General features: G+C 36.9%; 3 protein-coding genes across 4 annotated transcripts; 1 reads left to right on the top strand and 2 right to left on the bottom strand.

Moving 5' to 3' along the window:
• Positions 1-178: 178 nt before the first annotated feature.
• On the bottom strand, positions 179-7393 carry mob1bb (MOB kinase activator 1Bb). Its single transcript, XM_079898404.1, has 6 exons — positions 7249-7393; positions 5948-6114; positions 4273-4366; positions 4069-4202; positions 3772-3935; positions 179-2035 (listed from the first exon to the last, which is right to left on the bottom strand). Exons 1-6 carry the CDS (start codon positions 7260-7262, stop codon positions 1958-1960), a joined length of 651 nt encoding a protein of 216 aa, XP_079754530.1. The 5' UTR covers positions 7263-7393; the 3' UTR covers positions 179-1957.
• Positions 7394-8065: 672 nt separating this feature from the next.
• On the bottom strand, positions 8066-17051 carry LOC307144657 (arrestin domain-containing protein 3-like). The gene is made up of 7 exons (XM_079847202.1): positions 16719-17051; positions 16581-16622; positions 16428-16488; positions 11377-11518; positions 11172-11265; positions 9770-10026; positions 8066-9631 (listed from the first exon to the last, which is right to left on the bottom strand). The coding sequence occupies exons 1-7, from the start codon at positions 16978-16980 to the stop codon at positions 9233-9235; spliced, it is 1257 nt and encodes a 418-aa protein (XP_079703328.1). The 5' UTR covers positions 16981-17051; the 3' UTR covers positions 8066-9232.
• A 3470-nt stretch (positions 17052-20521) lies between these two features.
• On the top strand, positions 20522-26379 carry cacfd1 (calcium channel flower domain containing 1). Of its 2 annotated transcripts, XM_079847930.1 has the most exons (6): positions 20530-20719; positions 20879-21114; positions 23411-23483; positions 23572-23697; positions 24829-24936; positions 25653-25954. In XM_079847930.1, exons 2-6 carry the CDS (start codon positions 21006-21008, stop codon positions 25741-25743), a joined length of 507 nt encoding a protein of 168 aa, XP_079704056.1. In that variant the 5' UTR covers positions 20530-20719; positions 20879-21005; the 3' UTR covers positions 25744-25954. The 2 variants fall into 2 exon arrangements, with proteins under 2 accessions (XP_079704055.1, XP_079704056.1); XM_079847929.1 differs by having other exon boundaries at positions 20522-21114; positions 25653-26379.
• The last annotated feature ends 901 nt before the right edge of the window (positions 26380-27280 follow it).

The following is a 27280-nucleotide window of genomic DNA, read 5'->3' as shown; positions in this document are numbered from 1 at the left end:
TATTAAATTAAAAATACGCATTTTCACCTGAGAACGAATGACTGTATAAAAAAAAAAAAAAGTAAATAAAAAAAATAAATAGTAATTTATAAAAACAAGTCTACAACACTGTTGATTCCTGTACATATTAAAATAAATAAAGATATAAAATCACAAAATAAATAAATACAACGTGTTTAGAGAAGGGTTTTATTTGCTCTAGTATGTACAGCAAAAATATCATAACATCAGTTAGTGATATCGTTTTATTAATGTAAACTACAACAATATCAGGAAATCGATTTAAAGGGATTGTTCACCCAAAAAATGAAAGTTTTGTCATTATTCACTCACTTTCATGTTGTTCCAAACCTGAATGAGTTTCTTTCTTCTGCTGGACACAAAAAGATATACTATTGACTTCCATAGTGTGTGTGTGTGTGGGGGGGGGGGGGGGGGGGGTGTACTATGGAAGTCAATGGGGTCCATTAACTGTCTGGGGGGGGGGGTGTACTATGGAAGTCAATGGGGTCCATTAACTGTCTGGGGGGGGGGGTGTACTATGGAAGTCAATGGGGTCCATTAACTGTCTGGTTACCAACATTCTTCAAATGATCATCTTTTGTGTTTAACAGAAGAAAAAACTCACACAGGTTTGGAACAACTTGAGGGTGAGTAAATTATGACAATTTTCATTTTTTGGCTGAACTATCCCTTTAATGTCTGAGGCAGCTCGCATATTTACATATCTAATCTTACCCTAACTATTTTACAATTCAGGGAAAATATATTCTCATTTCAGTGACAAAAATCTCTCTATAAATACTTCAAATATGTCCAATATTAATCAGCAGCTGGCACTTTTACACTACGGCATAGTTCAAACCGTCAGAATTAAAATGATTACATTCGTGAAACAATATGAATTCTTCAACTTCAAAATGTCCAAAGCAACAAATCTTAAACTAACAAACGGATTTCTAACACACATTTATAAAAGTGGTAGTAGAAGAACAGAGATGAAAAAAGGGTTAAAATGGAAGTAGAGAAGAAAATTCCACAGTCACACACTAACTTCATTTCTCAATATCAAACCCTAACAACTCAAAACAACCAAACCATAAAGCGAAATTCACCCGACACACTGAATATTTCAGAATACAAGTGTATTTCAAATGGGTGTCATGCGAAGGAAACCAATCAAAGTTTGGCAACCGAGTTGTACGAATGCAAAACTTAAACTTCAATGGTTGTTGCTTGTGCAAAACAAATGTCTAATCAGACAGCCGTTATCATACATTTCTCGTTTCTCTGACGCACGGCATAAAGTAGCAACTCCAGCATGCACAATTCATATTTCGGTATTCAAAACACAGCTAAAATAAACCTTCATAGTGACCGATATTAAATCCACAGACCAGACAGAGATCATGAACGAACAGGCTCGATAAATCTCTGATATAAACAATTTTGTCCAATAATATGAATAAGGACAAATAACAAGAGCTTCATTGCATAGGAAAATATCCATTTAACTCTATCTTTCTGTTGTCAGCATTACAGGCATTGAAGATTCAAACACCCTTTAAACATTCACACTAGCCGAAGCGAGCGAATCACCCATTGGCTGCTTTAACGTGGCACAGGCACCATGCAAACACGTACTTAGTTCAATTCTCATGGGTTAAAATCCCTCCCGTTCAGTGACCAAACTAAACAATGTGAAGGACTTGAGAAACTAAAAATCATATATAGCCATTTCACCCAGGCATCATTTTGTCATCAACTGCCACACATCAGGTGAACAGGATTGATTCATGTACAGATATTAGTATTGTGCTGATCCTGTACTTTCACTACACTAGGCCTAGCAGTGTTGTGTGGTTAAAATCATCTGTACAAAGCAAAAGAGAGACGGGAGAGTCAGAAGAGAGAGCAGGATCTTTTTTTTTCTTCATTCTTAACTTCTTTTCTCAGTTTATCTGTCTTTTGTTGTGAGTTTCTCAATGAGCTCTTGAAGAGGCGCCAGCTCCTTACGGTCGATCAAGTTAAACTCCTGAAAACACACAAAATAAGCACCGTTTATTTTAAATTCAGGAACATCAACACTACAATCAAGTTCAGAAGTTTGGAGTCTAAGATTTTTGTAATCATTTTAAAAGAAGTCTCTTCTCACCAAAACTGCATTTATTTGATCAAAAATACATTAAAAACAGCAATATTGTGTGAAACTGTTTTCAATACGAATATTATTCCAGTGATCAAAGCTGCCAGTCTTCAGTGTCACATGATCCTTCAGAAATCATTCTAATATGATTATTTGCTGCTCAAGAAACATTTCTCATTATTATTATCAATGTTGATAACAGTTGTGCTGCTTCATATGTTTGAGGAAACCATGATACATTCATTAAAGAATTGAAAGTTCAAAAGAACAGCATTTATTTGAAATAGAAATATTTTGTAACATTATAAATTAATTTACTGATTACTTTTGATACATTTGGGCCCGGTTTCACAGACAGGGCTTAGACTAAGCCAGGATTAGACCATAGATCAATTAGGACATTTAAGTAATTTTTATAAACATGCTTAGAAAAAAACATTACCGATGTGCATCTTAAAACTAAAAAGGCACTGATATATTTTTAAGATCAGTCAGTGCAAGTTTATTTCAGTGGAAACAGCTCAGACTTACATTTTAGTCTAGGACTAGTCTTAAGCCCTGTCTGTGAAACCAGGGGTATATGTTTGATTTAAAGTATTCATTTCTTTCAAAAATAAATAAATACAAACTCAAAAACTAAGCAACTCTTTTAACATTTATCACTTGAGTAAACTATAATTTTACTGGCAACTACATTATGTCATATAAATTTAAATCTGAGCGGCTCTCACTGCAGTTAGATAAGCAATGCAACAGCTAAAACATAATTTCTAACCATCATAAAACTGTTTTTAAAAAACATGAGCGGTATTTAGAAGTGCTTAGTGTTCAAAGCTGTTGTAAAACCATATACGCACACACAGGTCACTCCATATAATTTGAAAACTATATTAAATGCAGCAAGTTGCTTAAAATGTATAAAGCCTACAATCAGACTATAGCAATGTTTACATCCACCTATTTTTATGCGCATTTTTGGATATCGCGTCAAAAAACGGTGGACGAAAAATGCGCATTAATTCTAAAATGCGCATAATGCTCGTCTGAGTCAGATAATTGTTTTATCTGATAAGAAAACATGCGCATAAATTACAATGCAAACACATTTACCAAATAAATTCCTCGATGCGCATTAAAAAAGAAATGGGATGAAATAACTGGACTAACCAGCATCTGAAATGCTGTTTTGGTTGTTCTGAAAGGCCCGAGCAAAGTCTGTCATTAAAGTGGTTCGGTAGAATTACCTTCCAGAACTCTTTTACACGACTGTGTTCCCAAACATTATATTATTACATACAGTGGCTTCTCCTACTTTTCATAGTGATATTTAGTTTATCAGGAAGTGATGATTTTGTTCTTGACTCACTGGACAGAAACGGTGCTTTATTTGCAAATGTTTTATGCGACATCTTGCGCATAAGTTAATTTCACAACTTTGGACGGAAACTTAGATTTTGATTGGCAGTGAAATGGTTCATTTGGATTTTTAACTGATATCTTTTGTCATACTGCAGTAGTTGCCATATAAAAAAAGCTGTCAGTCACTTTAGGCCGTGATTTTGACTCTGAACAGCCTCTTTCATCATTTTAGGATGTTTATAATAAGTATAAAACAGTGACAGCACCTGTACAAAGAAGATGAAGTGTTTGAAAGACGTGTTGAGGTGAGCTTCCTCCTGAAGCTGCATGACCGCGTCAAAGTGCTGATGATAAATATGGGCATAAACTCTGAACAAACGCTTCAGAATAGTCTTGGCCACAGACATGAAGTTCTTGGGGAAGGGAACACCTGGAAATGGATAGAGTTCACATTAACTTTGTGCAAAACAATTTGTTGAAATACTGATACATAAGTTCCACCATATTTATATGGCTAAGTATGGCTACTGCTAACATGTGCAGTGTGAATGTCTACAGGTTACCTATTTTAGAAGGAAACAGGGTCTCGTCATCCAGCTGGTCTTGAACCCACGTCATCAGATAGTCGATGTACTTGGGAGCAGAGCACTTGATAGGCTTCTTAATGTTGGTCCCATCTGCCCAATGATACTCGTATCTAAAGGAAAAGAGATGGGTGAAGCAGCAGAGACGGACCCAGTCATTCTTCACTGTCCAAACACACTCACTTTGGTCCCGCGGACATGACGGGGCAGCTGTCCTCCGAGCAGAAATCTGTGATGGTGCCGTACAGCATGTTAATCTGGTTAAAGAAATCCACCGCTGTGGAAACAACCAAACAAAAACATGCAACTTCATTTTTTTCTCTATAATTTATCTGTAATGCATCATTAGAATGGTTGGAATGAATGTGATGTTATTTCCATCAAGAGGTGCATCAATTTTTGGTCAAGATCTTGTATTGTTAATGCAAGAGTCCAGCTCTCTGTAAAGTCTCCTCCAGCACATCCCAAACACTTTCAATGAGTTTAAGATCTGAACTCAGAGGAGCCGATTCATGTGTGGAAATGATTCTTCATGTTCCTCCTAACCATTCTTTCACAATCTGAGTCTGATGAATCTTGACATTGTCATCCTGGAATATGGCCATGATGTGTTTTCCTACATGGTTGTTTAAGAAATGAAAAGCTACACACTCCATCAGTTAGGGTTAGAAGAACTGTTGTCAAACATATAACATGTAGAAACATCATAATCACTGCGATAATGATTAGGGGTGTAACGATACCCTAATTTCACGATTCGATACATATCACGATACGATATTATTGCGATACTCCAAGACATATGATAAAAGGTTAAGAAAAAATTTATTGTTGATTAAATGCTAAATTTGATATAACATTGTGGGTGTAAATGAATAGGCTTGGACAATGGTGACACCAGAATAAATATATTCATGATTCTGAACCTGAAAATGCAGAATTATTTTAGACGAATATGCTTGCACTCTGTCACTGGCTAGATATATTTAAAATAATGTAGGCCACTTTTTACTGGTAACATAAGACTTATAACATAAGCATTATCAGGACCCACTAATATTCCCCCATTATTATACATTATATTCAACATAATATATTGTAGTTTAATGTAGTATTGACTCTGAAAACTTCAAGTTTTTCTCACAGGGTAAATTGTATTTTGTGTGAACTATCCACGATACATATTGTTGCATTTTTGTACTGCGATATATTGTGACACGATATATTGTTACACCCCTAATAATGATCCAATCATAGACTCTTAAGCATTTGCCTATTTAACTCCAAACAGTGATTTTTTTTTTTGGGGGGGGGGGGGGGGGGGGGGCAGACAGTGTATATTAATGAATTATCTTACTTGGTTGAACATTTATATTTATTATAAATTGGTATCAGTACAGACACAAACTAAATACATTATGAATGTCATATAAATGTTGAAACAACTTTTCACTCTATTTGTTACACTGATCGTGCTAATTTTTCTATACCAATGTTACAAATTGCAAAAGAATGCAAAAGAGCAGCATTTTTAGTATTAGTCTCAGACTTCGGGCTTGTACTGTATGTGTGTGTGTGTAAAAATGTTGGGGGAGGTGTGTTAGTAATTCAGCAATGTACACAGCGTCTCTCGAGAGTCGAGACTGACTAGGAGATCAGTCATGACAGGATGGGTCAGGCTTGGTGTCATCAATAGGTCAAGGGTCAAAGCTTTTAAGAAGAAAATGAGAAAAGCAAACGAACACAGAGAGAGAAACATCTGCAGTAACAAACCACACTAGAAACAGAAGGAACGATTCAATTTGAGGATGTGTGTGAGGGCATAATTAATAAATATGACAGCACTCTTGACTCTTACTGTTGACAGCCACCCATTCATTCAGATCTTCTCCGTCAGGAAGCATGACGGCCATGCGCAGGTTCCCGCTTCCCAGCGTGGCTTCAGCGTGTTTGAGCAGCTCATACTGATGAGAACCTTCTGGAATATTCTTCTTCGGCTTAAACGTCTTAGACGAACGATTCCCGCTGGAGGAGATGGAACAAAAAAAGGCAATTAATGAATGTCGAAATAGGCTATACGACATACCACATAATCAGGATTGTAGAAGCACGTGTGTGTGTGTGTGTGTTACATATTTCTCATCTTAAGACACAGACATCCAGTTTATCTGGTTCCCATTAAATGAATGCACACGCCAATCAGCATTTTTTATCATTCAAATCTCAAGACAACACAATGGCAATGACTGTCACATGTCTGTCCTTGTTCTTAACTTCTCTTAAATCACATGCTTCCGACGAACCATCACAAGAGCTTCAGGAGATTTTCCAAATGCAATCATTCTCAGCTGTTTTGAGGAAGCTGGTTTTCTTATGATAAACTTCTCTAATGGCTCCAGACAACCTTATCAGTAAATGAAATTTCAGATGCATCATAACAAACAAGATCCTCCCAGGACTGAGATTGAGACATACTGATTTCCTCACTCTCTTACTAAAGATGTAAACATGTTCTTTAAAGTAATTACAGAGAAAGCAAATACCCCCCCCTTCCCTCCCAAAAAGATATGATTAGATTGAATTAAACAGCATTTCTGGCGGATAAAACACATTAACTTCTTGTTTACACTCTTAAGGAGATTCATATGGCAGGTGCAGCATCATGCACTGCCTGATAACAATTAAAACTGCATTGCATTTCAAGCTATTTCATCAAATGCTCTGCTTCTCAGCATACAACATATTTTCAGAGGATGTTTTCCAACTTTGAATGCATCACAGGCTCTGGACACAATGCAACTCTCTGACCTCTGAAACAAGTGACAAGACACACAACGTGCTTTTTGAACAGCACAGTGTGAAACAAACATGCATTACATAAGATCTGCCCCCCTTCAGCCCAGCACATCAGAGAGGCAAGAAACCGGTGCCAATGTGCCAGAATTGGGTTAATCTCGATGCTGAGGCATTCGCGTGAAAACATATCACATTTTAGCACAGCTGTCAGGATGAAATACTGACACATTAAACGATCAACACGCGCAGAACTGAAGTCAGCTCGGTCCAATAAAACTCAAACAGCTCTTTAGCAAGACAAGCTAAAGGAGTAAATTGGTATTACTCTATAAATAATCATCTCAATCATAGAGTCAAACTCACAATAAGAAGCTCATCTTGTCCTGTCTGGCCGGTTCAGAGTTCTGCTGCCGGTCCCGGTTCGAGGTTCTGGTTCGTGTAGTGCAGAGACACCTGCAACAAACTTGCCACCGCCGCTGTGGATGCTCTCGTCTGATTTGTAGATCTGTAAGTCAGGTCACTTTTGAGTTTAAACAGGGTGGATGCCGACATATGTTTTGGAGATCTGTGTTTACGCCATCCACAACATATCGCGATGGTTCGGATCGCTGACGTCAGCCTTTTTTTCTGATTGTGAGTTTATTTTTTATTTTAACGTATTTTTTTATTTAATGTTATTGTTTCATTGTTGATTATTTAAACTGGTAGACTTGTTAGTCGTCAGATAGATTATTCCAGACATACAATCCCTTATACATTTCAAGGGTAGGCTATATTAGAGATATATGCTGGTTTTATCTATATACAGTATATCTCTATATATCTCTGTATTGTGTTTTTGGCCTGTCTTTAACACTTTTTGTTGTGGCTTGATCTCATAATCATGTAGCCTGTATTATTATTATTATTATTATAATTAAATATTTAGAAGTTTTTACCATCACATTCACAACTTTAATATAGTTTTTAGTCTAATAATAATATACAATAATAATAATAATATATAGCTGCAAGCATCAATTAACAGGGTTCATATGGTCCAAGACCCTTGGGGTCTAGGCTGACCCGAAATGTAAGGCTGAGACCAGAACACATACACATACAAACATACACACAGAAATTAAAGGGTTAAACTATAACACTCAATACACATTAAGCATGCTTACACACACATTTTTTTGTAAATAGACATTGATATTGATAAATAAATGACAGGTAACAAAATGCTTACAGCAAGTCTCCTCTACATAACACCATTTTCAGGTTTCATTGTAATCATAGGTGGCATAATTGTAAAAACTGATACCTCGGTACAAATGAAGTGGTGATCTTTAACAAATTCACAATTTTCACACACACAAATACACACACGCAAACACTTTTTTGTTGCAGATAAAGATGTTTGAAATAAATGAAAGGTAAGAAAATGCTTAGTTCTCCCATTTATAACACCATTTTCAGGTCTCACTGTATATGATGCAAAAACTGATACCTAATCTGAAGTACAAATGACGAGGTAAACTTTGACAAAATGTGATTTGGAATTATATTATAATGATTTTATAATGTCTAAATATGAATCAAAAAGCAAAACCTATTAGTGAGCAGAATGAGCCAAGTGGTCCTCCGTGTAATTATAATGTTATAATGGCAATTTTCGGGAATTTACCACAGGAATATAGTCATTTTCACCTTATTAACTGTTATAGAGGCAACTAGGGAATCACAGTGCTAAAAACAAACAAAAAAACGTTTTGTTAAACTTTTGATAAGTCATTTATTTAAAAATATAAATGTTTCCAATAAGGTCAAAACGACAACATAAAATATGGCACCTCAGATCACATCTTTTTCAGAGTTTCATGTGAACCACATTCACAGCCGAAGCACAACCAAAACAATGTTCTTCCGCAAGACGCATACAGTTTTATTTAGATGGCCTAAAGTTACATAGTGTAGCTTTAAAGAACAGCATATAAAAGGCCACTCTTTTACTGCAAACAACATCAATATATCATTTTGTAACTAATAATGAACTACTCAAACTACTGTTCTTCCAGTTGTTAACCAGATTGGTCCTATAATATGTGAGTAAAATCAGTTTTATATTTCATTCACACATGAAAACATAAAATACTTCATTATTCAGTCTTAATTGCAGTACAGAGACACTCTGTGTTAAAAAAACAAAACATGATTGTGTGTTTAGCAGACTTGTTTGTCTACTGATAAGACTTAATTTAATATAGGATCTATAAGGCTTACATATTAATACGAATCATTCTCGCAATCTAGGTATAACAATAATAATAAAAGAAACCTAGAAGGTGATTTTAAAATCATTTTGTCAAGATTTTTTAGAGTGGTCTGGCAACTGTGGATATAATTGATATTCCTGATATGGAGGAGGATCTGATGAGTCAGACTGATGAGAAACTGAAGGACCAAATTGACCAGGAGGACCAACGTAACTAGGAGGAGCAAACTGATCCAGTGGTCCAGGGAAAGCAGGAGCAGGAAACGGACTCAGAGGAGGTCTGTGGTAGCCGGAGGCACCAAACTGACCAGGTGGGGCAGATGGAGGCACATGAAGTGGGCTGGGGTTCACATTGCCTCCTGGTGGTTGATTCCAGACTCCAAAATCACTGTTTGTAGCACTTTTTGCACCTGGTACAGACTGAAGAGGAAGAACCACTACTGGGAATTTGATCTCCGGGTCTGAGGCAAACGGCACATCCAGGTAGACCTAGACACAAAGCACACATATTAAAACAAGAAAGTTATTAATATCTGTGTAGAACACACAGTGATGCCAATCTAATGTATTTGTTCACTTTATTGTGATGATTGTCTCTGTGTCTTTGCTTTAGATGCTGAAACTCACCCTGAGTCTGTACTCAACATTGATGACCTTACAGTTTAGGATAGAGATGGTAAGGCTTGGAGGAATGGACAGCACTTTTGTGACCTTGTTCTTTGAGTGCGGCTCAATGGTTTCTCCTTCCTCTTTGACAAGGTCATGTTTGTGAATTTTTCTCCTTCCTTTGGCGAAAAAACTGTGTTTTTCGTAAAGACAGTATTTTGGCTTGATTGCACGGGATGAATTGTTCTGAACTTCAGTCAAAACTTTCAAGCCCTCTCCTGTAGTGAGACACAGTAAGACACAATTAGGTAAATTGAACATACTTGATAAAATATCACAAGAAACTATAACTATAAGCCTCTTAATTCAGAATCATGTTACATATAAAAATACACAATTAAAAAAGTATAAAAGAAAACTGTACTGATAACATTATGATTGTGTGCAGAGCTTGACATTAACACCCATTGATTTTTAGCTACATATCAATACAGAAATCTCTGAAACACTTCCAATATTCATTTTCTGCAGTAGATACATGATACCAGCTGCGCTTTCTCTCTCTCTCTCTCTCATCTCTCCGACAGCGAGTGACACACAAACCCTCCTCCGCCTCTCAGTATTGAATCGAGTTATTTTTCACTGCTTATTGCAGTAAAAACAATCAAATACACACAAAATAATGGCAAAATGCTGGTCTTGGTGAGTCACGTAAACACAGTCTGTTATGTTTTAAGTGAACGTGAACAGTGAACAGTTGATAAAGAAATGCATGTGTAACAGTATAATGGATCCGTGTCTTAAAGTGACAGCAGCCTAATAAACCTGCTGCCAAATTAAGAGATACTAATAAAAATATCTATATGGCAGTTTTTCCCTTTGGTATTGATGTCAAAATTGTGGCCAGTGAAAATGCTGAGTGGCTTTGGAAAACCACTAAACACAGTGGCTGGTAAGCAAAAAAGTTAATGTCAAGCCCTGATTGTATGTATAACAAAAATATGATTTCCACAAGAAGTCTATGAAGCCCTGCATTGGGGGAAAACCAAACAAAACAAAAACAAGTAGAACCAGTTGTACAAGTGATGCGTGGGTTATGATGGACTTATGGTTGAAATGTGTTATGAAATGTGTAACTTCCTTATAAATTATTACAATAGCTGATCTGAAAAGACGACATTTGTTGTCTTAATCTACTTGCTTACTTATGATTACACAGAGAGTAAACAAGAAAATCATGGAAATTGTCCATCCACCACTCGCCTACTCCACAGAGCTGTTTGATATTTGCAATTTTATATACATTTCATCTCCTTACAAAGATACAGAAATGGTTGTGTCTACAAAACTCAAACTTTGAGTTTATTGACAAATAGATAACATGAACACTGCTGAGATGTTATAATAAGAACTATCATTTTACCGAGGTAGTATCCCATTTTCTCAGTGCTTATGTCCATGGAGACATTCCCAGAGGAGAGTTTTATTTTTTTGTCTTTGCTTCCATACTGAGGCACCTAAACAAGACAAAACGTGTAAAACAGAGGTGACTGAACCCCAAAATAGAGTAGAGGAATGTATAGTATAGATTAGAAAGACAATACATGGGATTTTAGTCATAATCTCACCATTAGTTCAGGACTGGACACAACATGACTGGAGACATAGTGAAACTCTGCTTTGGCTTTGCTAGAAACACGCATTGATCGGGATAATTTTGTCTCCAAAGTGTAGGCAATTTTTCCAATTGCACATTTGAAGGTTGGTGCACTCTAAAAACTGCTGGGTTAAAAAATAACCCAACCTTAACCACACCGCTGGGTCACTATTGGACAGAACACGCGCTGGGTTGGTTTGACCCAAGTGCTGGGTTTTACCATTTAACCCATATTTCTGGGTCATTCATTTGACTCAACCAGTGGGTGAAATTAACCCTCTTGCTGGGTTAAGTCTTACTCATGTGCTGGGTTATTTCTTGTCTCATTGCCTTAATAAAATTAGTAACAAATATTTGTTATATTACGAATGTAAAATAATTATTATCTCTGTAATACAATAAACCAGAGAGGCCACAGTATATGTGATTTCAATCTCATTTAATTTTTTTTTAATTTTATACATTTCTTTAATACTTCTCGTTATTGAATACAAATGTTAATCAATGTCAAAGGTCTGACATGTCCCCCTCATTTCATCCCTGAGGCACAGAATGTGCAGCAATTCACCAGTCATCTCATTTTGTAAATATTCAACCATGTTGGTCCTCACCTGTTGATTACACAAGTCAAGTAGAGTCATCTTTAATTATATAGCACTTTTTACAATACAGATTGTATCAAAGCAGCTTCACAGTAATACTGTAACATGAAAATAATACAACAAAGTTTGTTTCTAGAAGAAAATTGCATCATCGTCCACCTTAAGGCAAATCAATAATATTGTATATTAAATGTCCCCAACTAAGCAAGCCAAAAGCCAAGGCAACAGTGGCAAGGAACCAAAACTCCATCAGGAGACAGAATGGAGAAAAAAACCTTGGGAGAAACCAGGCTCAGTCGTTCAGTTCTCCTCTGGCAATCGAGCGAACAGTGTATGATTATGATTCAGGCAGCATTACAGGTCAGAGGTCAGATTGAATAAGAAAATTCAGAATATTTATCCAGTTCCATCTGGTTGGAAGTCGGAGTCATCACACGGGTATGGAGACGAGTTTGTTGAGGATCAGTCGTGTCGATGAGATGAGGCCTTCACAGGGCTGATGAGGCTGGCCCTTCAGGGATGCGTCATGGATGGGTCCAGGCGCAGGTCCACCTTCTGATCTGGATATGGCCTGGATCCGGCTGACTTCAGTAAACTTTAGAATGAACAGAAAGACAAAAATTAGCATAGATGCCATTCTTCTTATTAAATAATGAGTACATCAGGTGTTATAGGAAAGTGTCCCCGGTTCCGGCTGACCTATGCAGCCTAATAATCATTTAACTGATTTGAATAATAGAAATGTATAATGTTCTATATGAATGCCAGGTAAAAGATATGCGTTTTAGTTTAGATTTAAACTGACAGAGTGTGTCTGCTTCCCAGACAATCACTTAGAGTGTTGCAATAAAACTGACATGCAAGTTAAGTTTTTTTTGTGGAAGTATCAATTTATTATTGAATATGCAATTAAAATATTGCAAACATTAAATGACCAAATGTGAAAAACAAACAAAATGTGTATTCAGTATTTGCAAACTGAATTATAGTAATAGTAATAAAAGAGTAATTTGGACAAATATTATCAACATTAAGGCATTCAAATAAAACATTACTTTATTAAAAGTAAAATATTACTGTAATGTTGATAGTGTCTTTAACGTTAAAACTCACAAACCCACAAAGCTGCTCGGTAATCTCCTGACTGGCGCTGATGATCGCCTCGTTTAGATGTTACACACAATAAAATACTTCGGGTAGGCTATCATGTAAGTTTGCATTTTTTAAGTTTTAAATATTGACGATCATTCGTTCAACTAAACGGGTATCATTTTCTTCTCAAAACTGACGCCTGTCCATTTATTTCTCCTTTCCTCAGTCGCTGTATATAAAGATTGCAAGTCATAACCTACATAATAAAAACTAGGCTATATCAAGCTCTTGAAAGCCTTTTTTTGGCAGAAACGATGGTTCGAGACATTACAGAAAACACACGCAGACTGTGCTGGAACTTACCTCAGTCACTTCTTCTGACGAGTATTTCTAAAACTACGCCAGCAGACTTTTCACTCACAACTCTCTAGCTAGCCTACATAAGAGACTCATTTCCCGCTGATTTTACGTGCGAGCCCTGTGAGGAAAGTGCGCGTATGGATTTCATACAAAACGCTTATCTCACTTTTAAATACGTAACGTCCACAATGAATAGGCCTACGATAATTACATGATGAATTTAGAATTTAAACTGCATATTTCAAAAAGGCTGCTGACATAGCTGGTTTAATTTCAACTAAGGATTTAACGTGGCATTTTGTCAAAAATTCTAATCGGCTAGCTGTGGCTATTTAATGTTTCACAGAAATAAATAGTTACCCCTCACACTTCCATATCAAAGACTATGTTGAACAGTGAAATTAGCTTGGTGCTACCACCACAACTTATTAAAAATATAGGTAAACATTCATATTAACTTACCATAAAACACTGCCTGCTCCGAGTGGCGTGCTCCTCGAGTCAGAAGTGAAGAATCCAGAAAGTTCCGCAAAGAATGAAAAAAGTAACCAGTTGCTGGGTCAAAATAACCCAACCAGTGGTTTATTTGTGAATGACCCCCTTACAACTCATTTGACCCAGCATGATCAACCCAATAATGTGTTTACAGTACCCCAAACAGCCCAACTTTTTGACCCAGCACAGTCAACCCAACAATTTGTTTACAGAAACAACCCAGCATTTTTTTGAGTGTGGGAAATGTCTATAAGAAAATTATGCCATGTATAAATATAGAAATTCAATGGTGATTCGCACTCAGAATTCAGCGTTTGTCTGTTGTTTTATTTTACACAAGTGGAAAAGCGTGTGTAAATACAGAGTAATTGTACAGCAGAAAGTAAAGTCTCATTCAAAGGCTGAAAATCTTGAGAAAAGAAATATTGGCAAAAGTAAAATGTTCTATTTTATTAAAAGTACACTAACTTTTGGCCCTCTGGCGGTTAAAAAACAAAACTGTTTCCATTTTGCAGAAGAACATTGTTTTGGTTGTGCTTTGGCGCTGTGTGACTGTTGATGAATATGGTTATTCTACTGCTCATAAAACATTCACTACACATCTCCGAAAAGCCGAACTAATGTTGATTCTTGTTTTATTACGAGCTCTGTCGCGTTCTATTTTGCAGACAAACTCTGCTCTATTCAATTTTTTTTAGGTTTTTTTTTACAGGAGATTCCCCGGAGGTTTGAGATTTAACTGCTCCATGTCAACATTTCTCACTCGTTGTGAAACTAACCTCTGCCACTCACATACCAGACACGCGTCAAAGTAGCCGGAGCAACTTTTCTTTATTTATGGATATGATGAGACACACACGGACAAGTGACGCAAGTATGCAATTTTGCGCAAAAAGCATCCTGCTCGGTCTAAAATATGAACACTTATAACAGGCCTTATATCAGGCTTATAACAAGACTTTTATACTAATTATCTCACATAGTGCACCTTTAATTATATTTTAATACTTTAGAAATATATCTATATTGAATATGTGCTGTCAAGCCATTTAAAAAAAATATTATTAGGCCTAATTTTCGAAAAACTATCCACCAAATCAAAGTCAGTGTGGCATAACCAACATGCAGGAAATAGGAAATTTCTGGATATCCTCCTGGGACCCAGAAAAAAAAAGTTTTTTGAATTTTGTTTTTTTTCCATGTCATCACACTGTTTAGATCACAATAAACAAATGGTAAAAAAAACATTTTTGCAAAATAATATTTTATTCATAAGTTATTCTATGTCCTCTGTAGTGGACGCCAGGACTAAGTTGTTTAAAAAATAAAATGACCTGAAATTATATGTATAGGCAAAAACAATGGGATTTTTTTTTCAATCACCAATAAATTTGGGGGTTTCAGGATTTTTTCAACCAAAATTTGTATAAAGATTATTCTCAACTATGTTATGAAAGAAATAACGGAATGAATTGATACACCATTTTACATTATGCAATATGTGGGTAAAATGTCCATAAATTAATATTCCCATTCAATGCAATGTATATATAAACTGTATCTTATTTGCACCTTAATGTGTTCTTGGAGCAACATTTAATGAAAAAAGAAGTGTAATAATTGGAGTAATAATTGGCAACATTTTAATAATAATATCTAATATTTCATAGGAATATTGATGTATAATTTATTTCCATATTCACTTGTTGTGTCTCACAAAATGCCTGATAAACATGATTTAAGTCCTGGTGTCCTCTACAGTGGACATGTATGAAATCAATGCCCTGTTCTGGAACAGAAAATATTTTTTTTATTTGAAACCCCTTAACATTTTCCTGAGATGTTGTTTTATGAAATACAATTTGAAAAGTAGTCCAATTTAAATTATAATTACAATATATCATCATATTTCCATAAGAATGCTACATTTGATCACTAAATTAATGTCAGACATTTTTAAAGACCAAGGAGAAGTTGTTTTCATGGTGAAACCTCCAAACATTTGGTATCTCTGAAAAGTCCTGAATGTGCTCTTTACAGGACACCCAGGTTGTGTCATGTGACATGTATGACGTCAGAGAAATTCACTAAAATATAATGTCCACTACAGTGGACAAAAGTCTATTCTTGGGTCCCAGGAGGATATTCATTTGCATGTCTTCAATGTGCACAGAAAGTTCTTTAGTAGCCTACTTTAGCTTGATGATTACACTACTATACATTAAGTAATTTTGTTTGTTTGTTTGTTTGAATATAAACCTTTAAAAAATATGAAAACATTAACCAACAGATTGCATTACTGAAAACAATATGAAAAATTACATTACTAAAATAAAATAAAAATAATGACGGTGCATTTGTTTTAAACTTTGTTCTTCAAATTATTTTATTTATATTATCTCGGGCATCCTTGTTGTCATTGACCAACATACACACTTAACATAACTTTACGAGATGCAACAAACAGACTTACTGTAGAGGCAACTGAAAGGTGAAAGGGTAAACATGATGGCCCGGTGCCACAACCGAAGAATCTAACAAGTCAAAAATCAAACCAAAGATCAGCACATTTTTCAGTTCTTTAAGCTCAAATTGCATTATTCATCTAAATTGCAAACAGACTTACACGGCTGTCCTGATGGATCTTTTAGCATCTCATGGTCATTACCTACAAGGTCAAGTTACAACACAAAATAAAGCTGGTTAAATATGAGTTCTACAAACGGTAGGCTAACACAAAAACTACAGCTGAAGTTCCTCCTACCATTTGTTTTGTTCTCCAAAACGAAAAACCTCTCCATGGAATAATACTTCTCCTTATCAGAGTAAACAACCGTGGTTTTACCGTAATGCTCGCTCCAGGACACCTGTGCTTTACCTTTAATTTTCACACTGAGCGACTGCATTTGCGTGTCCTTTACTACATCCAGAAGGACTTGTCCCGATATAAAATCCCCGCTTGTAAAGATATTGGTCTCATTGATAGGAGTGTAAATAACAGAAATGTTTTTCACTGTGAGAGACATCGTGTCTTCTGGTGTTAATATCCGCTTCTGACGTGTGAAGTCAAAGCAATATCGCTTTATAGTCAGGTAAGCAGGACAGGAGGAGGAGGAGTTGAAAAAAGGAGCCGTCAGGTCGGACACTTTCGTTTGATATGCCAAACGCCTCACCTACAAAGTAGACGAGATTGCTGCTGTGGTCAGGGGAGGACTGAGATAAGTGTAGTCCAGGGCAGGTGTTCAGTCCCTGTGAAAAAAAACTGTTCCAATTGGGTGGAGAGTATTTACATGATATTTCCCTGATGTAGGCTATGTAACAGACCTTATTCAGAGCAGCGCCATGGCAGGTGAAAGCGAGGATGTGAGGGATAGACTGCATCCGCTGTAAAAAGCTGTATAAATATCCCAGATCCCGTTTAATTTTCCACAACTCATATTGTCTGGAGTTTTTTGTCTGCTGAACTTCTTGGAAAGATTTTTTTTTTTTTTTTTTTTTTTTTTTTGCAGTGTTTCGTCAGCAGAACAATCCAAAAACACATTAAATAACAGTACAACCCACTGAAGAGATGTATGGCTGCGTCCGAAATCGCATACTCTCTTACTTATTTGATTAAGTAATTACTTCACGACCGCTAAAAAAGTATGTTCTATGTGTGTAGTATGAATGTAAACTACAGCATTCTCGCATTATCACGTGACCTGTCCTACCTCCATTCACAAATCCTCAACCATGGCCTCATGGGATTGTAAATTGTCCATCATATGCCTTTCTTTTGCTGTCTATGATCATATGCACACTTCAGAATCTCGCCGGAGTAAGTAGATCATCCGTGTACTTTTTGCCTATACATTTTTATGAGTACTGTGAATTCGGACATAGCCTACTTCTTTTGTCGGTTGGTTTTTCACCAGCTATGTAGTAGGGAAATATTCGATTTCGGATGCAGCCAGTGTCTATCCCTGCTGTGAATATGGTCTATGGAACTGAAAATATTAGTGCATGCTCCTCAAATCGCAACTTGTTTAATGGATTATTTCAAAAAGGTAATAATAAAATCTCAATGTTAAGCATAAACTGCAACAGTTCACATTTTCAAAACAATTCATAGTTTGTGTAATACAACTCATCTGAGCTGTATATAGATCACAGGCATTCAGACAAATAAGGATTCGGGTTGGGTATCGTTTGAATGTTATCGATTTCAAATCTTTTCTGCAGATTACTGATGATTTATGACATTGTTATGGCAGGTGCGTGTACAGAAGTTAAGATACTGAAGCTGCACAACTCTGCTGGGGAAAAAAACAAACAACTAAAACCATGCCTAGGCTGGTTGGCTGATCTTAACTAGTTTAAACCTAAAGTAGCTGGTTTAAGCTGGTCTCCCAGGCTGGCCAATGGTGTCCAGCTGTTGTTCAGCTGGATTTTAGCAACAAACAAACAAAAAGTGGCCAAATCCCCTCTAAACCCAGACTGAGACCTTATGCTGGTTTTAGCTGTTTGTTTGTTTTTCAACTGGGTAAGTTCAACCTGACTCTGCACCTACAAAAGAGGAAAGCCGCTCTACCTGACACATGTCTCATGCTCCCAGGAAAGTGATAACGCTGCATCTCAGTGATGAGGGTGAATTTGAGGTGATGACAGTCCAACTGATAACTCATAGCTCAAAGAACACATTGGAAAGGATGGGCCTCAAAGTCTGTGCAATACCATCAAGCACTGATGGCCAAAGAAGATTCAGAGTGTGCCAATGCCACTAAAACCCTTCTTTCCTTTCCGAGATGAGCTCACTACTAAGGATGGAATCATCATGAACGCAGTAATTCCTCAAAGAGTGAGTGTCTACAAATCTAGCACAAGGACCATGCAGGAACTGAAGCGACTAAATGCAGAGCATGTGATGCCGGTTTCTGGTTGACAATGACAGGACGTTGACAGCTTTGTGCAGTCTTTCAGCATATGCAATGCTCTGAAACCCTTATCAACAAAAGGAGCCATTGCACCTCTGCACGAGATACCAGAACTGCTTTGGTCTGTAGTTGCTATTTGACTGGAACAGCCAACAGTACCTAGTGCTGGTAGATTCTTAGTCCAGGTGGTTTGAAAAAAACCCACTCAGGACTTTGTCATCTCAAAATGTCATTAACAAACTGAAGAGCCAAGAGTAAAAGGCCATGATAAGATTGGAGTTGTAAAGAGCCCACTCACCAAGCCCAGATCTTAGTGGAGTCAAAGGGTAAAGCACTGGAGGAATCGCAGACATATGTAGAAGAACCATTCCCACACCAAACACAAACTGATCTGGAACATTGAGTCTGAAGATGCACGACATGCCCAAGAAAACATTACAGCTGAGCCAACTGCTCAAAAGCAACCATATCATACAAGATATGGCCGGATTTCCAAACCCAATCTTAAAGTGCACTGTTTAAGTATACATGTTGTGGAAAATCTGATTTAAAGAATGTGTTATAGCAAGGAGTAATTCAGATTTTTCGTTATTATTTTCAGTTTCAATTTCAGTTTTGCATTAGCCTATGGATGTTATATAAATAAATGTTTGTGAAATTGCAATGCTTTTTATTGGAGGAAATATAGAACTCAGGGAAAGATAACTGATGATTTATGACATGTGTGTGTCTATGGAGGTTAAGTTTATATATGGTCATTCCTGTATCCTGGGGGTTCCCTGCGAAAAACAAGTTGTGAAAGAGGAGTGATGGCTCTCTCCATATAAAAGACGATGTTCAACAGCAAATGAAAGCCTCTGTGTCTGTAACATCGATTAGCTTCGATTCCAATACAATCGAAGTCAAACATTTAGATATCAAACATGTTTATGTCTTTTTGCCAAACATTTCATTGCAGCTGCCTGAATACCATGAACAGAAATCAGCAGCCTAAACTTACACAAGGAACTATTGCCTATGGTTTAATATGGCTTGAGGGTGAGTAAATTATGATGATTTTCATTTTTGGGTAAACTAACTCTAAAAGTTTTCACGCCCACTTTAAAAGTTTTGGCACCCATTAGCTTTTTTTTTCCCTTTTTTGCTAATTATTATTATTTGGACACCATAGAATATTTCTGCAGTGGTTTAGTTCTGATCGGGAGAGAAGGACTATATAGGCTAGTTTTGGTCCAAATACAATAGGCCTATGGTGGAAATATTTTCAAGACGGAAATGAAATCTGAGATATACGTTTTGTTAGTCTTGATGGAACGTCCAATGGTAGGACACACTTGTGACAAACGTTCAAAGGTTATGGCCATTTGTCACAAAAAAAATAAAAATAAAGTTGTTTCGATCACTGTTGTGCTGATTGGCGCAAGGCTTTCCACTAATAATACAATTCCTTACAATAACAATATGGTTACATCGCTTTGCGTTAGGATTAATAATAAAAATCCTTACAAAAACTGTATTAAAGTCGTGATGGAAAACCATTTTAAACACATTTACACTAGTTGTTCATAAACCAACAGACTGCGCAAATGCTGCTGCGGTTGATGCTCTTGAAGCGCCATATCATATTCAGTGACGCATTATTGGCTCCACCCACAATGCAACGCAGACAAGGGAACCTCCAAGACAAGAGGACCAAACGCTCTACTAAACAAAACTGACATTACACCGATGATTATTTCATTCTGAGGACACCGATTCAGCGACATTTTTTTTTAACTCGACATATTTCCAAGTAGACGGAATCTTGAGAGGTTTGGATTATCTCTTGATGTGTTGGTGCTTTCAGCCTCAAGTAAGACCGCGGCGTCAGATAAACAACGCCGCATCAGCGTCCTTTCAGCAGTATTTTTATCCAGGACAATTTTAAAACCAAAACTTCCATGTGAATTTCTTGGCTGCCGATTGTTTGCTAACTTTATTGCGCAATTTGTTTATTTGGCTGACATTACAGTCAGCTATACTTTCCAGCCATTCTCCTCGTCGGGGAAAAAGCGACGCCCTCAGGCCGCCGGTGGTACTGCAGGTGCCGGTGAGTTGTAAGTGAGACACTGGGAGTCTGAATAATTTAACTGTGGAAAATGAGCTCAGAGGAGGCGGCAGCTCCAACTAAAGCTGGCACAGAGGACGATGGCATGTCCTGGTGGTACCGCTGGATCTGCAAAATGGCTGGTGTTGTAGGTGGCATATGTAAGTATCACACGTGTTGTGCACATATGGCTGTTTAATGCAGAATAACTATATCACCCTTGAGTCTCTCTGCACACTGGCTCCTGGATTCACATAGGTGTATCCCGGTGTGATGGGATATGAAACCTTTTTCAACAAAGATACTTTCTTACACCCAACAACACACACAATCATGTCCTATGCTGGACGTCTTGTGCTTTCACATCCTTGACCTTGATTATGGCATATCAAACAATTTAATAAAAATAGTGCTGTCAAATCGATTAATCGCATCTAAACATAAAAGTATATGTGTATATATATATACATATATATATATATGAAGAGTTCAGATGCAAAAGCCTCTAAGTGCCATCTGAAATTTTCTTCTAGAATGACCATTTTTATCAAGCTTGTATATTTAAGTTCAGTAATTTCACTTAAATGACAATTAATAGGTAATTTTCATTGCCTTTTAAGTGAAATTACTGAACTTAATTATACAAGCTTGATAAAAATGGTCATTCTAGAAGAAAATTTCAGATGGCACTTAGAGGCTTTTGCATCTGAACTCTTCATATATATATATATATACACACACACACACACACACACACACACACATACATACATACATGCTTACAAACTTTTACATAGATTTGTGATTAATCAATTTGACAACACAAAAAGAATATGTTCACAGTGATATCACTTCTTTAGAGGCAAAAGCTGTACAACAGGGGTTTTTAATCTTTTAGACACCACTGACCCCCAAATGTGATAATCCATGTACGAGGGACCCCCATCCTCAATTTAATATTATCAATATGTGTAAAATGTTATTTGAAAGTATTTAGATTGCATTACATTATTTGTTTTTCTCCTTACTCACTAAATTACTGTAATCAAATGTTTTACTCATTTATTTTGACACTTTTTTTTTATTTTTTACACAAACCCCAGTTTGAAACCCCCTGCTGTGCAACATGAATATATGGATTATTATCATTATTTTGGGATGAAGGCAAATTGGATCATTGCTTTGAACTAATGCATCATTAATCTGCCCGCATGTCTAATCAATCACACCTTCACACAGTGACTCCCATAGAAATCCTGTCATGGAGAATCAATACCTACCATAGTTATTGTGCCATGGTAATACCATAGTATTCTTTGAGATATGTTTGAGTATCATGCAAATTGGCTTGTATATTAATATGGCAGTCCTTTATTATTAAATATCAAGTGCCGGAAATGAGATCATATAGTGATGTAAATATCTAAGCACTTTTACTCTGTCATATTTTGATAAATAAGCCTAAACTGTGGTGGTTGGTTTGTATGAGGACTTTTTTGTGGACACTGTCATGGTAACACAGGTGTCATAGCAACTGCAACTTTCTTTTCTCTTGCGCTTTTCTTTCTCATCCTTTTGTTCGGTCAGGTTTTGTTAGGGATCACTATGTGTTACGAAGCAATATCTCTCTATGTAGTGCGGGGGTTTTCAGTCATCTAGAGGCCATGGACTCCCAAATACGATTATTATTATTGTGCAATATTGTTTACATTGTTAGCGTGTGTGTGTGTGTGTGAGTGTATTGTGTTTAGGGGATAAAATATACAGTTTGTACAGTATAAAAATCATTATGTATATGCCACATAAAACATGGAAACCCAGCATATGTGTGTGTTTGTGTGTGTGTGTGTGTGTGTGTGTGTGTGTGTGTGTGATCAGTCGGCATCAATAGCTCTCTGTTTTTCTCTACATATGCTGAGACACAGATGACAGCAACAGCTGTTCATCAAAGCCAACAAAAGCTTGTTTCATCCAGGAAAGCAGCTGTTCGCACCAAACGCCTGTCCTTCCTCTGCGCTTTTGAACGTTTCTGTTTCTGAACGAAGTATAACAGGTTCCTGAAGCAGCCATTAAACAAATGTGCATGTTCATTCATTTACTTACTACAACCCCTTTTCAGGAAAATATTTACTTATTATGTATTATGTTGAGTATTTTAAGTTAATTAATTAATTTTACAACACATTTGCATATTCGTAGTTCTCTGATTATAGTTAATTGTCACATGACATGTGGGTAAACAAATAAAATATTGCATCTTTTTTAATAAACGTTTTGATTTTATTTAATTAATTATCAGCATAGGAAACCCTGGGCTATTACATAACCTCAAACTGACCATGTAACGACTACAATAGTTTTTAGAAAAACACATTTTGATTTACCAAAAATAACAATTTTGATTTATTGTTTACATGAAATGTACAAAAAATTTAATTTCTCTCTCTTTTTTTCTAGCGTGTGCAACAATGGGCATCTGGAATTGTGTGACTGTGAATCCGTTAAACATCGTGGCTGGAGTTTGGATGGTGTAAGAACTTGCGTTTTAGTTCCCACTGTTTATTAATCCATGTAGAGAAGCCAACCAGAAGATTAAATATCTCCTTTTTATCCTTCAGGATGACGGCGTGTGTGTTGTTCCTGTGTGAGGTGCCGTTCTGCTGTCAGTTCGTTGAGTTTGCAAACGTAATAGCGGCGCGTGCCGACCGCCTGAAGCCCTGGCAGAAAGCCCTGTTTTACTGCGGGTGAGTGAGTGCAACTCCACAGCTGATCACTTCATTGGCTAATAAATGTTACTGTGGAACTAATAAATATGTACTATGAAACAAGTGAAAGCCATTCGTCCCACTGAGCCGGAGATATTTTGTCCTCTAACAAATGTTACTGTCTAAATCAATTAATTGAAAGGATTGGTTTCTGGTGTGAAAATGTCAAAGCACCCCAATGGCGTGTGTAAAATTAACAAGTAAATTCATCTGTAATTAATGATTAGTAAATATTTAAGATTAAAATAAACAGTACTTTTACAGTGTTTATTAATCTACGCTGAGGTTAATCTTTGCTTCTAGCCTGCTGCTACATTAGAAGTTGCATAAATGTATTATGAACAAACATGAACACTACCATGTTTTTGAAAGATTTCTTCTGTTCACCAAGGCTGCATTTATGTGATCAAAAATACTGTAAAAATATTATTACAATTTAAAATGACCGTTTTCTGTTTGAATATATTTTAAAATGCAATTTATTCTTCAGTGTAATATGCCTTCTTATTTTTTGTCACAGCATAAAATTTCTTTTAAAAATCTTAATAATTTCAAGATACACACACATACTCAATATTTGATTGAAAACTCATATTATAATCACATTTAATAGAAATATATTTAACCCAGCACAAAACACTATCCATAACAGTCCAAAACCCATATCAGATATTTTATAATGTAATTTATTCCTGTGATCAAAGCTGATTTTTCAGCACCAGTCTTTCTGAAGTCTTCAATTTTCCCAGTCTTCGGTGTCACATGATCCTTCAGAAATCATTCTGATTTGCTGAATTTCTATAATTATCGTTGTTAAAAACAGTTGTGCGGCTTCATATATTTTCGTGGAGGCCCGGTGATGCTTTTTTTCAGGATTATTTGATGAATAGAAAGTTCAAAACCGCAGCATTTATTTGAAATAGAAATCTTTTATAACATTATGTCTTAACTGTCACTTTTGATCTATTTAATGCATCCTTGCTGAATAAAAGAAAAAATCGTACTAACCCCAAAATAAACGGTATTGCATTTAAAATTGTTGCCCTGTTTTTTTTGTTGTTGTTGTTGTTTTATGATCATAACTAACGCTGATGTCACTTTCTCCCTCAGGATGGCTCTGTTTCCCATCTTTCTGAAATTTTCCTTGACAACTCTGTTCGGTAATGCCATCGCTTTTGCTACCGGAGTGCTGTACGGACTCGCATCCCTCGGAAAGAAGTGGGTGCATTTTTGCATTTGCTTGCACAGAGAGCAAAAAACATATATATTTCACTAAGGCCCTGTTTACACCTGTTTTAATGCGTCACTTTTGTCCACTTTCAACCACTTCTGTCCTGATTGAATCCTGATTTCTTCGAGTGGAGGGTCTATGGGCAGGGAAATGTACAGGCTTTTTCAGATCTTTCGATCAAATGGACGAAATAAACTTATTTACATAAACGCACCCGGAGACGACTTTCGTTTCTGCTCTGACAGCCACAGGACCAGCCGAACACTGTGAGTGTGTGTTAGAAATCAGAAATGGTGAGAGAACATTGTGCTTGGTATGTTTATCGTCTTCAAACCAAACTTGGGTCTTCAGCCGACAGTTTAAATCCCGTCTGACTAGAGCGCTTCCTGAAATGTTTACGTATTAGGTCAGTAGGCAGAGAGTAGACGGACTTTAATGGCCATTCGACCACATGAGTGTTTACTCTACCAAAGCAATCCCGTCAAATGAGTTTTCGACTAGCTCTAGAAGTGGTTGATAGTGGGCAAGCTCAAAATGTTTTAGACGCTGTTTACACCTGTATTTAGCGTCGTCCACTTGTGATCTGATCATCCAAAGCGCTTCTTAATACCAGGTGTGAACAGGACCTGAGTAACTTTTTAAATACATTTTGCTTTTATGACCTTTATTGAAGAAATGATTGAAATGATTGCCTGTTTTGCAGAGGCGACGCGGTGAGCTACGCCCGATTGCAGCACCTAAACAAAGGAGACGAAGAGAAAGTTGCAGAAACGACAGATGGTTCTGTGCCGTGAATCTCTCCTCTTCACCTCCTTCACCACCTCACTGCATCCTTTCCCTCTCGTTTTCCCTTAACACGACAAAATGCATTACCTGAGGTGCTTCACGGTTTGTTGGGATGTTTTTAAGCTAACCTTTGACGACTGAGGGTGTGAGTCAGCCAGTGGAAATCAGTTCTCTGGTTTGTTTGTGTAGGATTTAGTTAATAAAATGGGTTATAATTTGCGCTCTCGTGCACAGTTTGTATAAATTAATTTAATTTATTTTTATCTTTCATTTCACTTTACCAAACACAGAGCTGGAGTGTAAATGAATGCATTAACTTCAGCTCTCGTCAAACCTCCTCAACTCAAGCGCAGGGAACTGGAACTTTGGCCATTGGGATTTTTTTCCACCCCAGAATTCTTTGTTCTGTAGATGAGGGAAAAAGGACAGATAAGGGCCGGTTCTCACAGAATGCGTTTTTACTTTCCACTGCGCCACTTTTCCATTGTTTTTGACACTTTTTCTATCGAAAATTTCCTACTTCCCACTTCTGAAGTTGTGATTACGTGATCGCATTACAGTGCTTTGATGTCGGAAAGAACAGGAACCACGGAGGACACCAGATTTATTCTTGCCTATAAATTGGGGAAAATCTTATTAAAGCCAAAATGATAATTAGCGTCCATGACAAACATAAACATTCACCGCACTATCTATAGTCAGCTTGCTGACGATTCTGGATTTTCGGTCAAATACGGGCTATTTTTGCTGTGTATAATACACTTCAAATGATTATTCATATAGAGCTGGTAAGTCCCGCCCCTTCCGCTAATCCCACTGGACCTCTAGGTTGAAAAATCGTCAATGCAAGTGAATGGGAGAAAATAATTATTTTCTGGTCCCGTTTGAATTGTGCCATGAATGTGAACATATGTTGTCTGTGAATTTTTAATATAACGTTAAAGAATGCTACAATTTAGCGGGTAGAAGTTTTATATGGTTAGACTTTGTGTGAGAGCACTTTGTGGACTACAACTCTTCGCTGCTTTCAACGCGTTTGAAACGTCACCACGACTCGCACATGGACACTAGCTCACGGATCCCGCTAAACATGGCTGTGTCTTTGGTGCACTTCACCGCCTTCTTTCAGGGAGAGGACAAAATCGTTGAGGTTGGCGAAAACCACGGGTAAGTCAACTTTATGGGGTGACGTCACATAGGCGACATGTAGTCTTTCTCGTTATGTCTTTTCCACAACTGCTAGCCGAAGAATCATACAATATACTGTCAAACTCGTAACATGAAAAGTTATATAAAAAATTCCCAGACAACATATGTTCACATTCATGGCACAATTCAAACGGGACCAGAAAATAATTATTTTCTCCCATTCACTTGCATTGACGATTTTTCAACCTTGAGGTCCACTTGGGGTTTTACGGATGGGCGGGACTTACCAGCTCTATATGTAAATATGCACTAATTTAACGACAAGACAAGGCGTTGAAGCTGTTGTGGAATAAAGCGAATAAAGAATACTCGGTCTCGAGGTCTCGGCAGCAATCG

Source organism: Squalius cephalus, assembly GCF_949319135.1.
Source record: "Squalius cephalus genome assembly, chromosome: 17".
NCBI lineage: Eukaryota > Metazoa > Chordata > Actinopteri > Cypriniformes > Leuciscidae > Squalius > Squalius cephalus.
Note: the sequence above shows the minus strand (reverse complement) of the source record. Positions and strands in the feature narration are given on the sequence as shown.